Source organism: Stomoxys calcitrans, chromosome 5 (assembly GCF_963082655.1).
Source record: "Stomoxys calcitrans chromosome 5, idStoCalc2.1, whole genome shotgun sequence".
In the NCBI taxonomy this organism is placed as follows: Eukaryota; Metazoa; Arthropoda; class Insecta; order Diptera; family Muscidae; genus Stomoxys; species Stomoxys calcitrans.
The window spans coordinates 97,933,553-97,948,942 of NC_081556.1; the positions used below are offsets into that span (position 1 = coordinate 97,933,553).

At 39.2% G+C, this 15,390-nt stretch overlaps 1 protein-coding gene across 1 annotated transcript; it reads left to right on the forward strand.

The window, feature by feature from the left end:
- The first annotated feature begins 850 nt into the window (after window positions 1-850).
- On the forward strand, window positions 851-2,212 carry LOC106091830 (uncharacterized). Its single transcript, XM_013258505.2, has 2 exons — window positions 851-1,325; window positions 1,390-2,212. The coding sequence occupies exons 1-2, from the start codon at window positions 917-919 to the stop codon at window positions 2,133-2,135; spliced, it is 1,155 nt and encodes a 384-aa protein (XP_013113959.2). The 5' UTR covers window positions 851-916; the 3' UTR covers window positions 2,136-2,212.
- The last annotated feature ends 13,178 nt before the right edge of the window (window positions 2,213-15,390 follow it).

A 15,390-nucleotide genomic window follows, 5' to 3' on the forward strand; every position in this document is an offset into this window, starting at 1 on the left:
ACATCTCCAGCATCATTGGTACTCAGTATTTAATTAAGAGCCAGTGCCACCTGACTCCTCACTGCGACTCAGCTTATCATTGAGCTTAAAACTTAAATCAGACTGGGCTCATTGACATGTGACAAGTTTTCCCCTGTTCCTTCATGGAATGTTCATGGGCAAATTTGCATTTGATTTTCATAGTTTTCCGGCCCAGCGCCCCAACCCCGTGGGTTTTGTGGGATCGCATATGTATCCCTCGTTGTCGCGAGCCGCCTGCTCCATGATCTGAAGCTCACCTCCAGCTGCCCCTAACCTGGAAACAGACGCTGATGTTGACCATTGGTTATTTAAAGGCGCCTATTACTCGCCTTATCATCTATAAGGTCTTGAGATGACAAGGCGTGCCATCTGACTCCTCACTGAGACTCTCCTCTCGAAAATCGCTGACTGCCCGCGGCCGCGTTAGCCGCTACTCCGCATAAAAACGTAGCTTCTACCATCCGCAACCTGTGGACGCGACCGGTAGCTTTCAGCTAAGTTTCCTGTGACACCTCAAAAGTCGGAGCTTAAAGTTTCAGCCTGTGTGGTACTCATGGTTATCCCGTGTCGGCCGGGCCTTAGTGGAATTTGTATGGGCAAATTTGTTGTCTGTCCCAAAATTATTGTGGCCTTGTTCATTGCAGTCAATTCCCTTAACTGCTATGATTTCATGCAACTCTCTTATCGACCGCATGGGAAGGAATCCCTCAAAAGATTGAACACAAACGAACTTGAATGAAATTTAAAGCCTACTTTCAGGCTGACGTTGTAAAGAGCAATCAATCAATCAAGAAGTTCTGACATTCTGTAAATTCGTTTATTTGTCATAATCTATTGTTCTATTTTGCTATTAAAAAAAAATATACCATTAATCTAAAACGCTTTTGTAACAAAAATGAACATTTGTTATAAGCCATGTTTTGCTACACCATCACCAGCTCTAAAATATCGTCCCCTATCCATGCTAATGCTGGATTGTTGGCAACGTGAATATGACAAGATACCATATCGTCATTTCAAATTTGAAGTTTTGAATTTCGAAAACCGTTATCAAAGACCATATGATCCCGTGCAAGATTTGTCCATTATAATAAAATTTATTAAGACACGAAGTTTGATAAGCGTTAAGCTGGTGGGAATACAAATTCTGCCCAATAATAATAATGAACTGCTTGACACTTTCATTGAATCCTTGAAAAATCTTAGACACATTGAATTAACTATGATGCAATTGCCCCTAGAGTTTTTCGAGCTACTCGTATGCAATGTGGAGAAAATGAAGATAAAGGAACTTAATTTGCAAGGTAACTTTTTGAGGTAACCATTACGAGATAACCATTTTTAACATTTTTTTTTTTTTGCTTTAAGGAACTTTTCTTACCGACGAGGACATTTCATGCCTGCGTTCTTTTCTCATCAAATCGAGAACTATACAATACTTAAATGTGTCCTCTTGCGACTTAAACCAGTTTAATTTTGCCATTTTAGCTGATGGTATTTATAAGTCATCTTCCTTGATGGCCTTCAATGCCAATCGTTTGTTGGGCAAAGATTTAAGTTTGGATTCTGAGAAAATAGTTCACACTTTGGCATCTCTGTTGTGGCAAAATAAATTGCAAAAAATTGAAATGGAGAAATGCGAGTTCATGGCTCATGACATGGAGATATTAGCGGAATATCTTTGCAATGCCTCTTCCAGTTTGTTACATCTCAATGTGGCCTACAACAAAATCGGTCCAGATGGCGCTTATCATCTGTTAAAGGCCATCGCATTATCAGGAACTTTGAAATATTTAAATATGAATGGCTGTGGCCTGGGATCTCATGGTGCACAGCATATAGCAAAATATTTAAGTTCTTGCGCTCGCTTAGAATCTTTGCTGCTACAATTCAATCATATGGAGTCCGAAGATGTTTCCATGATTCTACTGACCATCAAAAAGCCAATAAAACTGAATGAACTGGCTTTATGGGGTAATAAATACAATACCAGAACTGGAAGTATTTTGAGGCGTCTTATAGAATCTCAAGTTTTACCACAAGATGCTATAGATATTACCTATACGTCCGATGATACCATACCAGGTTGGAGGGTAATACCGTGGAGAAATTAAATGATGAGATGGATGACTATATTTCAGCTTTAAAAGGCTGTCATGTTGTTATTCCAAAATAAAAAATAAAAATTAAATATTTTGCAGTTTTTTTCTTTATCCTTTAATTCAATCATAATGAAGCTCGATAACTTCTTTGACAAAAGCTACACAGGCAAAAAAGATGGTCGAACATTTAAGAATTTTCCTTATTCGTAGGATTTTAGCAATGAGAACAAGCCAATGAACCAAAATTTTAAAATAAAGATGCTATCTTTAAATTTAATTTAATTTTTACTAACGGACATGCACAACAACAACCAACCGTTGCAAACTTCGATCGCTGATTATTATTGTTTTTTGAAAAATTCGTTTTTAATATGAACATCTCAAAGCATTTAGAGACGCTCATATTTCTAAGGCGTCTTTAACTAAGGTACAATGTTATCTTGTACCAAAGTCAATTTCCTAACTCTCAACCAAATTTTAACCTCAGTTTAGATTTTTCGTTTTAACCATTTAAAATTAAACTCCTTAATATCGAGGCAAATATCTTTCACAAAAGGAAAAGTTTGAAAATCTATCATCTTTTAAATAAGTTCACTCTCTTTGGGCTGCCTCGAACCTTTAAAATAAGGACAAACTTTATTTCTGTATAAGCACTGGCTAATAGACTTCGCCGCTGCGAAGAACATGGTAGTTAGCAACATCGGTTTCCAACATTGAAGGATTCACACGCCAACATGGCTGTCATCTGATCAAAACACGGGGAACCAAATAGATCATGTTGTGGTAGATGGAAGACATTTAACCAGCTAGATATATGATCGATCCGAGGCGCAAACATCGATTCGAATCTTTACCTTGTTGCAGCAAAGGTTCCCACCCGTCTAAGTGTGGCGAGAAAAGTAGGATCTGACACTGCACGGAAGGTGGATATTGAAAATCTGCAAACACAACAGATGGCATCTGCATACTCCACTCGACTGACCCAACTGCTTGATGAAAGCACTCTTTGCTCCGATGATACAATGGCGCAGTGGCAAACTATTGTCCACTCCATTGAAAGAGCCCTTATATCCGTACTTGGGTACCAAAAGCCTCCTCAATGGTACGAAAAGGAATGCCAAAAAGCTACTGAAGCCAAGAATGCGGCATACCGGGCAACATTACAGTCAGTACCAACGCGCCAGATGATGGAGGGATATCGGAAAAAAGGAAGGGAGGAGAAACTTTTCTTTCGCAAGAAGAACAAGGATATGCAAAGACGCGAGTGTGAGCGAAACGAGATGTTCAGGAGCCAGAATGAAGTCCGAAAACTCTACAAAAGTATTAAACATCAAACCGATGGCTTTGGTACAGACACATTCTTCTGAAGAGACAAAGAAGAAAATCTGGTAACTGATACAGATAGTGTGCTGGGGATATGGAAAGAACATTTTATTCAACTGCTAGTGTCCGACGATGGCGATAAAAAGAATAACGCAGAACCAATCCCTGATGATAATAAAGAATGTTTACCTCCTAGTCAGAATGGGGTCCATGTTGCAGTAACTCGACTAAAAACAACTAGGCAGCAGAAGCCGACGGGTTACCCGCTGAACTATTTAAGGCCGGAGGCGACACGCTGATAAGGCGTATGCATCAGCTTGTGTGCGCAATCTGGCTAGAAGAACGCATACCCGATGATTGAAACCTCAGCATACTATGTCCCATACAGAAGAAAGTGGACAAGACGGAATGTGCCAACTACAGGGGCAAAAGTCTCCTCCCCATGGCATACAAAATACTCTCGAGCGTACTGTGTGAAAGATTAAAACCCAAAGTCAATGAGATAATTGAGCCCTATTAATGCAGCTTTAGACTTGATAAATCCCCCATAGAACAGATATTCACACTGCGCCAAATCCTGGAAAAGACCCGAGAAGGACAAATCAGCATCTACCATCTGTTTGTTGACTACAAAGCCGCTTTCGACAGCCTGATACGTTCAAAGGTTATTTAAGCCATGTCTGAGTTTGGTATCCCTGCATAATTAATAAGACTCTGGCAGGATGACACTTGCTGAAACACGTTCCTCAGTAAGAATAGGAAAGAATCTCTCCGAACCATTCAATACCAAGCCAGTGTTCCGACAAGGCGACAGCTTATCGCGTGGTCTTTTTAATATCAAGCTGGAGAAGATAATACGAGATGCAGATGTGAATATATATGGCACACTAATCACAAGAGAAGACAAGCTACTTGCCTATGCCGACGACATGGACATCATAGGTCGGTCACCGAAAGTAGTAACTGCAGCCTTTGAAAGAATCGAAAGAAGGTCAGTGAAAATGGGTCTGGCAGTAAATGAAGATAAGACGAAATGGATGGTATCAACTCACAAACCGCCTTGTACAACCGATCAAATAAAAGAAATGGAGAAAGTTGGGAACCACAACTTTGAGATAGTCAGTAACTTTATCTAACTTGGCACCGCCGTAACCGAAACGAATGAAGCTACTTTGGACTAAGTAAGCAGTTTAGAAACAAGCCCACCTCTCGACGGACGAAGATTACACTATACAAGACACTGATACTACCCGTGTTGTTATATGGTTCTGAGGCATGAGTACCTGTGAATACAACTGAGGCAGTGCTTGGAGTATTTGAGAGAAAGATTCTTCGTAAAATATATGAATCAGCTTGCGTTAATAGAGAATATAGGCGACATATGAACCACGAGCTGTATGAAAGCAGATGAGACAGTACTTGGAGTATTTAAGAGAAAGATTCTTCGTAAAATATAAGGACCAGTTTGCGTTAATGGAGAATGTAGGCAACGTATGAACTACGAGCTGTATGAAAGCAGATGAGACGGTACTTGGAGTATTTGAGAGAAAGATTCTTCGGAAAATATATGGACCAGTTTGCGTTAATTTAGAATATAGGCAACGTATGAACTACGAGCTGTTTGAAAGCAGATGAGACAGTACTTGGAGTATTTGAAAGAAAGATTCTTCGTAAAATATATGGACCAGTTTGCGTTAATAGAGAATATAGGCGACGTATGAACTACGAGCTGTATCAGCTATATAACGACGATAGCATAGTTACACGCATCAAAATACAAAGGCTGCGTTGGCTAGGTCATGTTGTCGGAATGGATGAAGAAGCTCCAGCAAAGAAGTCTTTTGAAGGCAAACACGATGGTACACGCAAACCGGGATGACCAAAAGCCCGATGGAAAGATCATAAGAGCAGAAGAACGAGGCGCTTGAAACGCTATTCTACGTTCGACTAGCGGAACAAATGTGCTGTCATAACCAATTAAAGTAAGTAAAGTAAGTATTCTTTTACGGCTGCAAAGTATGAATCGTGCAAAGTATGAATCTCCTGATTTAACATCTTGAGCTCCTAGAAGCCTCAATTATTATCCGATTGAGGTGACATTTTGCACATTAAGACTTCCACCAATCGTAAAAAGTATGGTCGAATATCTTTATAACCTAATATAGTTCCTATATAAATCAATCTCCCGATCTGACATCTTCAGCCCCAAGAAGCCTCAATATTATCCGATTGAGCTGAAATGTTGTTCATAGTATTCCATTACGACTTTTCATTTCAGCAATCATGCTATGTATGATGCAAATCGGTCTTAAACCTAATATAAGTGTGGTGTGAAAAGTGGGGTGCGAATCTTTTTATAACCTGATATAGCTCCTATATAAATCGATCTCCCGATTTGACATCTTGAGCCCCAAGAAGCCTCAGTATTTTCCATTTGAGCTAAAATTTTTTTACACAATGTTCCATTACGACTTTTCATTTCAGCAATCATGCTAAGTATGGTCCAAATCGGTCTTAAATCTAATATATTGGGTTGCCCAAAAAGTAATTGCGGATTTTTTAAAAGAAAGTAAATGCATTTTTAATAAAACTTAGATTGAACTTTAATCAAATATACTTTTTTACACTTTTTTTCTAAAGCAAGCTAAAAGTAACAGCTGATAACTGACAGAAGAAAGAATGCAATTACAGAGTCACAAGCTGTGAAAAAATTTGTCAACGCCGTCTATATGAAAAACCCGCAATTACTTTTTGGGCAACCCAATAGATCCCATATTACCCTATCTCTCGATTTTATATCTTGAGCCTCAGGAAGCCACAATTGCTAACCGATTTGGCTGCAATTATGTGCAAAACGTTTGCACATAGCATAGTGCTATGACTTCCAATATCCCTGTTAAGTATTGTCCAAATCGATCTTTAACCTGGCATAGCTCCCATATAAACGACTCCAAGAAGCTTACATTTTTGTCTGATTTGGCAGAAATTTTGTAAGCATGGAGGTGGTGGATTTCCAAGATTCGGCCTGGTCGAACTTACCACGTTTTTGCTTGCTATAGTTTCAGAACTACAATTGCATATGGAACTCGCGACACATACTTCTTACGGCATACAGCAATCCAAGGTGACGTCACAAGGATGTTAGTGCCCACAAAAGAGATGACCCATGATTGGCATATTTCTAAATATGGTCCATAGGAGCTCATGAAGCTGGCATACAGGCTAATGTGCCAATTTAAGATCTTAAGCCCACGAGGACGGATTTATTTCCCGATTTCGCTGAAATTTGGAACGGCGAGCTGTCATTGACCACTCGATACTCCTGAAAATGGACCATAATGGGGAAAAACGTACAATGTACACGAAGTTCTCGATTTAGGGTCCCATTTCATACACAAATTCCATAAAATGTGCTAGGATAGTAGTAGGATTAGAAAGTGAAACTAGGTCCTTCAAAATCCTTGCCAAATATGGCCCATATCTGATTACCAGTATGTAGACCAACTACTCATTTTTATACCCACCACCATAGGATGGGAGTATACTAAATTCGTCATTCCATTTGTAACTCATCGCAATATTGATCTGAGTACCGGCAAAGTATATTTGCATATCATTGATCGGCTAGAAATTCTAAGTCGATCTAGCCATGACCATCTGTCTGTCGAAAGCACACTAACTTCCGAATAAGCAAAGCTAGACCTTTAATATTTTGCACAAGTAATTCTTATTAGTATAGGTCGATGTAGGTCCATGTTTTGATGAAGCTGTCATATAAACCAATCTCCCGATTAGACTCCTGGAGCCTCTAGGGGGCGCTATTCCTCTCCGAGTTAGCTGAAAATTTGCATGAGGTGTTTTGTTATGATTTCCAATACCTGTGCCAAATTTAGTTCAAATCGGTCCATAACCTAATGCAGGACCTCAGATTTGATTTTTAAGCGTTTAGATGGTGCAATTCTAATCCAATTTGATTGATATTTTGCATGTAGTGTTTAGTTATGTCTTCCAACAACTCGGTCAAGTATGGTTTGAGTCAGTTTACAACCGGTTGTCTATAGCTGCCATAGAAACTGATCGTCAGATTTGACTTCTTGAGCCTCTAGAAGGCGCAATTACCCTCCAATATGTCTGAAATTTTACATGAAATGTTTTGCTAAGACTTCCATCAACCGTGAAAAGTATGATTCAAATTGGTCCATTTTCACTTTGTTATCCATTCAACAAAGAGCACATCTCTACAATGGAATTAACCAGAAATAAATTTCCGTTAAATCAACTATTGTCCAGATCTTGGCTGGAAAGACATTTTTCCAGAAATTTGCTTTGGCATTGAAGTAGCTTCAGCTTCAGCCAAGCACAAATAGTTCGCTCAAAAGAGTGTTGACAGTCAGAGTGTGGTATGTGGATGATTAAAAGTTGCCATCATCACCTAAACCATTATCTCAGCAGTTAGGCAATGTGGCAAAAATATAAGGACATAAGGACAGACATGCCTGCGTTCATTCTACGTCCTGTCAATGATTATCGCCATACTCATCCATCTGCGCCATACTCAACATCAATGCGAATTGTTGCCACTAACATGTGGTCTGTTGTTGGCCTTTGTAAGGAGAATCAAACATTGCTCAGTCACTGGAAGTAGAATAGTGGCACGTGCCACCAACAATGCTGCTATTCTATTAATAACCGATGCTTACATTACGATGTCTTGTAAATAGGACTGACTGATTGGCGTAAATAGAGTCATTATCATCGTATATGGTTAGAACATTCTGGACCACCTTGACCAAGGTATTTTTTTTGCTACTGTATTGAAACTAAAAGTTTCTAAAATCAGATTGATGCACTTCCAAGGATTGATGCATTTCTATTTTTAATCTGTTTTGGTTTCGTAAAGATGAAGGTCGATTGGAAGTATGAGCACTTGGTTATGAAGAATGAACAAAACATAGAAAAGGAGAAGGAAAAACTGAAATATGGAAGAGCTTTTCAATAATTGGACTGACGCTGAATATTGCCTCACACCAAGACACTACTCCTTGCAATCAGGAAAAAGCCATGGGCTAATTTCGGAAATGTTCTTAAGTTCATCTGACTAATTACTTAGAACTCACAGTCCGTACGATCCCATGGACGATTTTCAATCGCATCGATTTTCTATTTTCATTTTTTTATTTTAACACTTGTCATGGCTTAAAACACATGATTTTATCGCAGTGTTGATTTCAGGACAATGGTGAACTAACAAGGTCTAAAGACATATTCATAAAAACCAATTGTTTCGTTTATATTTTACTAATATCTTTCACAGTGCACTAGAAAGTACTTAGTATGCCATAGTATAACAACTCATTTCTATATATGGGTTGCCCAAAAAGTAATTGCGGATTTTTCATATAGTCGGCGTTGACAAATTTTTTCAACGGCTTGTGACCCTGTAATTGCATTCTTTCTTCTGTCAGTTATCAGCTGTTACCTTAAGCTTACTTTAGAAAAAAAGTGCGCGAAATTTTGTTTACATTTGTTTGTTTGGCGTCAATTTTAATATGGAGCCCACAAAGGAGTATTTTCGTCATATTTTACTTTATTATTTCCGTAAAGGAAAAAACGCGGAGCAGGTTGCTAAAAAGTTACGAGATGTGTATGGTGATAAAGCCTTAAAAGGAAGACAGTGTCAAAATTGGTTTCGCAAATTCCGTTCTGGAGATTTTTCACTTAAAGTTGAGCCACCTTCAGGTCGGCAAAATGAAGTTGATGATGACCAAATCAAAGCATTAATCGAATTGGATCGTCATGTAACTGAGCGTGAGATAGGAGAGAAGTTAAATATACCAAAATCAACCGTTCATTATCATATAAAAAGTTTTGGACTGGTGAAAAAGCTTGATATTTGGGTACCACATGTGTTGAAAGAAATTCATTTAACAAACCGAAGAATCAACGCAATGAATTCGATCCGTTTTTAAAACGAATCATAACTGGAGATGAAAAATGGATTGTTTACAACAACGTTAGTCGAAAACGATCATGGTCCAAGCATGGTGAACCAGCTCAAACCACTTCAAAGGCTGATATCCACCAAAAGAAGGTTATGCTGTCTGTTTGGTGGGATTGGAAGGGTGTGGTATATTTTGAGCTGCTTCCAAGGAACCAAACGATTAATTCGAATGCTTACTGTCAACAATTGGACAAATTGAATACAGCCATCAAGGAGAAGCGACCAGAATTGGTCAATCGTAAAGGTGTCATATTCCACCAGGACAACGCTAGATCGCACACATCTTTGGTCACTCGCCAAAAACTGAGTGAGCTTGGCTGGGAACTTTTGATGCATCCACCATATAGCCCTGACCTTGCACCATCACACTACCATTTATTTCGATCTTTGCAGAACTCCTTAAATGGTAAAATATTCGGCAATGATGAGGCTATAAAATCGCACTTGGTTCAGTTTTTTGCAGATAAAGGCCAGAAGTTCTATGAGCGTGGAATACTAAATTTACCAGGAAGATGGCAAAAGGTTATCGAACAAAATGGAAATTATATATTTGATTAAAGTTCATTCTAAGTTTTATGAAAAATGCATTTACTTTATTTTAAAAAATCCGCAATTACTTTTTGGGCAACCCATAGTTGGCAAATACTGATTTGTCTCTCTTTTTAAACCCATCACTATATGATGGGTATAAAAATATTGACCTGTGACCCCATTACTTTACTTTTAATTAGCTATGACAGAACATTTGTTCAACTAGCCGAATGTAGCTTTCCAAGCGCCTCGATCTTGTGCGCTCATTCTATCGTCTTCATACTGCTCATACAGCTCGTGGTTCATACGTTGCCTATATTCTCCATTAATGCAAGCTGATCCATATATTCTACGAAGAATCTTTCTCTGAAATACTCCAAGCACTGCCTCATCTGCTTTCACAAGTACCCATGCCTCAGAATCATATAACAACACGGGTAGTATCAGTGTCTTGTAAAGGGTGATTTTTTTGAGGTTAGGATTTTCATGCATTAGTATTTGACAGATCACGTGGGATTTCAGACATGGTGTCAAAGAGAAAGATGCTCAGTATGCTTTGACATTTCATCATGAATAGACTTACTAACGAGCAACGCTTGCAAATCATTGAATTTTATTACCAAAATCAGTGTTCGGTTCGAAATCGGGATATCGGTCTGTATGTCAGCTATATCCAAATAATGACCGATCTGGGCCATATTGAACATGGATGTCTTAGACCTTAACACAGCTCAGTGTACCAAATTTCAGCGAAAACGGGTAATAAACGCTGCGGTATATACGGCAGCTATATCCAAATATAACCCGATCTTGACATACATGATGTGAATGTTCAGAGGCCAATCAAAACTCATTGTGCTAAATTTCAGCTAAATTAGATATTGTAGCCTTTTATCGGCACACGAACTTAAATCGAGAGATCGGTATATATGCCAATCTGTACCGATTTGGGTCGCGTTGGGCCGGAATGTTGAGGGCCTAACAGAACTCATTGTCCAAAATTTTTGCGAAATCGGATAATAAATGTGGCTTTAATTAACCTAAGACCTTAAATCGACAGATCGGCTATATTAAGATATAGTGCGATATATACCATCTTCGAACTTATATTCAGATTTAAAGAAAATTATTGAGAAACAAAAAGTTATGTAATTTTTTATGATTGTTGTAGGAAACTCACAAAATCTCATACATTTATGCTAAATGGCCATTTGTTTTCTTTTTTTATTATAGCCACTCCGATTACAATCAATTAAAAGGAGTAGGTGCATTTTTTTATTGATGTGTTTTTTTCCGTTGGCTACCTGTTGGGGATGATTTTGTTACAAAAACCACATTAATGAGGGGTCATTAATTTGGAATGACCCCTCGTGTATATATCTCAGGTATATAGCCAACGTAAAATAAGATGCGTCCATTTATAAAAACGTAGTATAAATAGGTGTTAATTGATCGAATTGTGTCATTCAAGAAGTTCGGAAAACCCTGAATAACGGCAAGGCTTTTCCATTCAAGTTATTTAATACAACACAATATGGCATTCAAAAAAAGAACAGTTCTTTTAACACGGGGAAGAACAAAATGTGGGCTGTTTCTACATTTACGAACTCAGCGATATTAGATTGATTGATCCGAAACCAGCACGGACTCATTCGACAACAGTTCAGATAGTCCTTGGGAGAATTACAATGCAACATCAACGAAAAAAGGAAGTATAACCAAACAGGCATTGAAAAACGCCTTGTTATTAGCTCAAAGCTGTGGTCCCCCGAAGTTGCAACGGAAAGCTCAAACCTGTAGGGAACAATTGTGATGATTGTTGCCGATACAAAAAGCGTGAATACCGGAAAAAAGACAGGCGTTTTAGTTCGACTGCAGCAAATGTTCGAAAAGAAAGGTCACTCCACACCCACGTTCATCAGTTGTCGTGGGCTGGATTGCATTCTTCGCGTTGTCATGGACGATGAGCTCTATGAATCTACATATTGGGTTGCCCAAAAAGTAATTGCGGATTTTTTAAAAGAAAGTAAATGCATTTTTAATAAAACTTAGAATGAACTTTAATCAAATATACTTTTTTACACTTTTTTTCTAAAGCAAGCTAAAAGTAACAGCTGATAACTGACAGAAGAAAGAATGCAATTACAGAGTCACAAGCTGTGAAAAAATTTGTCAACGCCGACTATATGAAAAATCCGCAATTACTTTTTGTGCAACCCAATAGATCACCAAACATCGAGTACTTCTTTGTGCAAGAATTGATAAGCAATTGTGATGAATTGAAAGCAGCCTTCATAAATGGTAAAACTCAGATTAAGAAAAAAGCCGTCTGGAGAGAGAGAGAGAGATAGTGAATTGTCTATAGCTAAGTTTAACCAGTTCCCAAACATCTGCAATGCACGCTGGCACTCTCATGCCATTCCAGCACTTCTTGTGTTTATTCTGATGCCTAGAACTCGGAACAGGTTACATAAAATCGGTTCATTCATTTCCTACTCATGGACTTATCATTGGTTTAGTAGTTAATTGTTTCGCACTGAAGATTTTCAAGAACTATCTGTAGTTCTGAATGACTACCCAACAGCTCTCAAATGCTTGAAGACATCCAGGAAAACATATGAATCTCTTTTTTCAACATTTCCCGAAATAACCAGTGCCAGTATATTTCGATGTCTTCCAGGGGGGGTATTACATCGCTTAACGGAAGTCAATTCATGTTCTTGGCCGATTTCAACCGTACTTCGCACAGTTGTTGGAAGTCTTAACAGAATACTATGTGCGAAATTTCAGCCAAATCGTGTAAAAATTTAGGCTTCCAGGAGCTCAAGAAGTCTAATCGGAAAATCGGTTTATTTGGGAGCTATATTAGGTTCTTGACCGATATGGACGGTAGTTGGCACAATTGTTGAAAGTCCTAACAGAACACCATGTGCAAAATTTCAGCCAAATCGGATGAAATCTGAGACTTCCAGGGGCTCGAGAAGTCAAATCGGGAGATCGGTTTATATGGGAGTTATATCAGGTTCTTGACCGATTTCAAACGTACTTCGTACAGTTGTTGGAAGGAACATAACGGAACACTATGTGCAAAATTTCAGCTAAATTGGACAAAAATTTCGGCTTCCAGGAGCTAAATATGTCAAATCGAGAGATCGGTTTATATGGAAGCTATTTCTAAACCTGAACCGATATAGCCCATTTGCATTTCCAAATGACCTACATCAATATTAAGTATCTGTGCAAAATTTCAAGCGGCTAGCTTTATGCGTGTCATGTACGATCATGTTAGATGTACGATCGATCCGTGGAGAGAATATAGATTCGGATCATTACCTTGTTGCAGCAAAGGTTCGCACCCCGAAGATGATACCGCAGAACCAATCCCTGATGATGGTATAGAATGTTTACCTCCTAGTCAGAATGAGGTCCAAGTAGCAGTAACCCGACAAAAGAACAACAAGGCAGCTGGAGCCGACGGGTTACCCGCTGAACTATTTAAGACCGGAGGCGACACGCTGATAAGGCGTATGCATTAGCTTATCTGCGCAATCTGGCTAGAAGAACGCATACCCGATGATTTGAACCTCAGCATACTATGTCCCGTACACAAGAAGGAGACAAGACGGAATGTGCCAACTACAGAAGAATAAGTCTCCTCCCCCTTGACATACAAGATACTCTCGAGCGTACTGTGTGAAAGATTAAAACCTAAAGTCAATGAGATAATTGGGCCCTATCAATGCGGCTTTAGACCAGGTAAATCCACCCTAGACCAGACATTCACACTGCGCCAAATCCTGGAAAAGACCGGAGAAGGACAACTAAACACCTACCATCTCTTTGTTGACTACAAACCCGCCTTCGATACTCCTTTACGTTCAAAGGTATTTCAAGCCATGTCTGAGTTTGGTATCCCTGCAAAATTAATAAGACTCTGCAGGATGACACTTGCTGATACGCGTTCCTCAGTAAGAATAGGAAAGAATCTCTCCGAACCATTTAATACCAAACGAGGTTTCAGACAAGGAGACAGCCTCTTGTGTGATCTCTTTAATATCCTGCTGGAGAAGATTATACGAGATGCAGATGTGAATAGATATGGCACACTAATCACAAGAGAGCACATGCTACTCGCCTATGCCGACGATATCGATATCATAGGTCGGCCACCGGAAGTAGTAACTGCAGCCTTTGAAAGAATCGAAAGAGAGTCAGTGAAAATGGGTCTGACAGCCACCTCTCGAAAGACGAAGACTACACTTTACAAGACACTGATACTACACGTGCTGTTATATGGTTCTGAAGCATGGGTGCTTGTGAAAACAGATGAGGCAGTGCTTGGAGAAGTTGAGAGAAAGATTCTTGGTAAAATATAAGGACCAGTTTGCGTTAATGGAGAATATAGGCGATGTATGAACTACGCGCTGTATGAGCTGCATGAAAGCAGATGAGACAGTACTTGGAGTATTTGAGAGAAAGATTCTTCGTAAAATATAAGGACCAGTTTGCGTTAATGAAGAATGTAGGAAACGTATGAACCACGAGCTGAATGAGCTGTATGAAAGCAGATGAGGCAGTATTTGGAGTATTTGAGAGAAAGATACTTCGTAAAATATAAGGACCAGTTTGCGTTAATGGAGAATATAGGCAACGTATGAACAACGATAGCATAGTTACACGCATCAAAATACAACGGCTGCGTTGGCTAGGTCATGTTGTCAGAATGGATGAAGAAGCTCCAGCAAAGAAGTCTTTTGAAGGCAACCGTGTTTGCCGTGGTACACGCAAACCGGGAAGACCAAAAGCCCGATGGAAAGATCAAGTTGTGGGAGACACCCCGAAACTTGGAGTCAGAGATTTTAGAATGATCGCAGAAGATCGAGGCGCTTGGAACGCTATTCTACGTTCGGCTAGTGGAACAAATATTCTGTCATAGCCATAACAAGTAAAGTAAGTAAGCTTTATGCGTTCGACCGCTATCGTGATTTCGACAGACGGACGGACGGACGGACATGGCCAGATCGACTCAGGACGTGGAGAGGATCAAGAAGATATATACTTTATGGGGTCCTAGATCAATATTTCAAGGTGTTTCAAACGGAAGGACTTGATTAGTATACCCCCATCCTATGGTGGTGGGTATAAAAATGAAAACCGAACCCTAAATGCCATTGCAAATTGCAAAATACGAAGCAGGTCTCAGTCAAATTGCAAAAAATAAAAAAAAACAAGTAAAAAGGCGTTAAGTTCGGCCGGGCCGAACTTTGGATACCTACCACCTCGGCTATATATGTAAACCACCTTTCGTCAAAATCCGGTACAAAACTCATAACTTATGTCCCATAGCAGAAATATGTGGAGGGGCTTAACTTAACTCTTTGTCCCAAATTTCGGCAACATCGGACAATAAAT

Excerpts from the sequence above, each read along its gene's own strand:
- LOC106091830 (XM_013258505.2), top strand. The coding sequence starts at position 917 with ATGAACATTTGTTATAAGCCATGTTTTGCTACACCATCACCAGCTCTA. Across the intron at positions 1,326-1,389 it reads AAAGGAACTTAATTTGCAAG|GAACTTTTCTTACCGACGAG; the intron begins GTAACTTTTTGA and ends TTTTGCTTTAAG.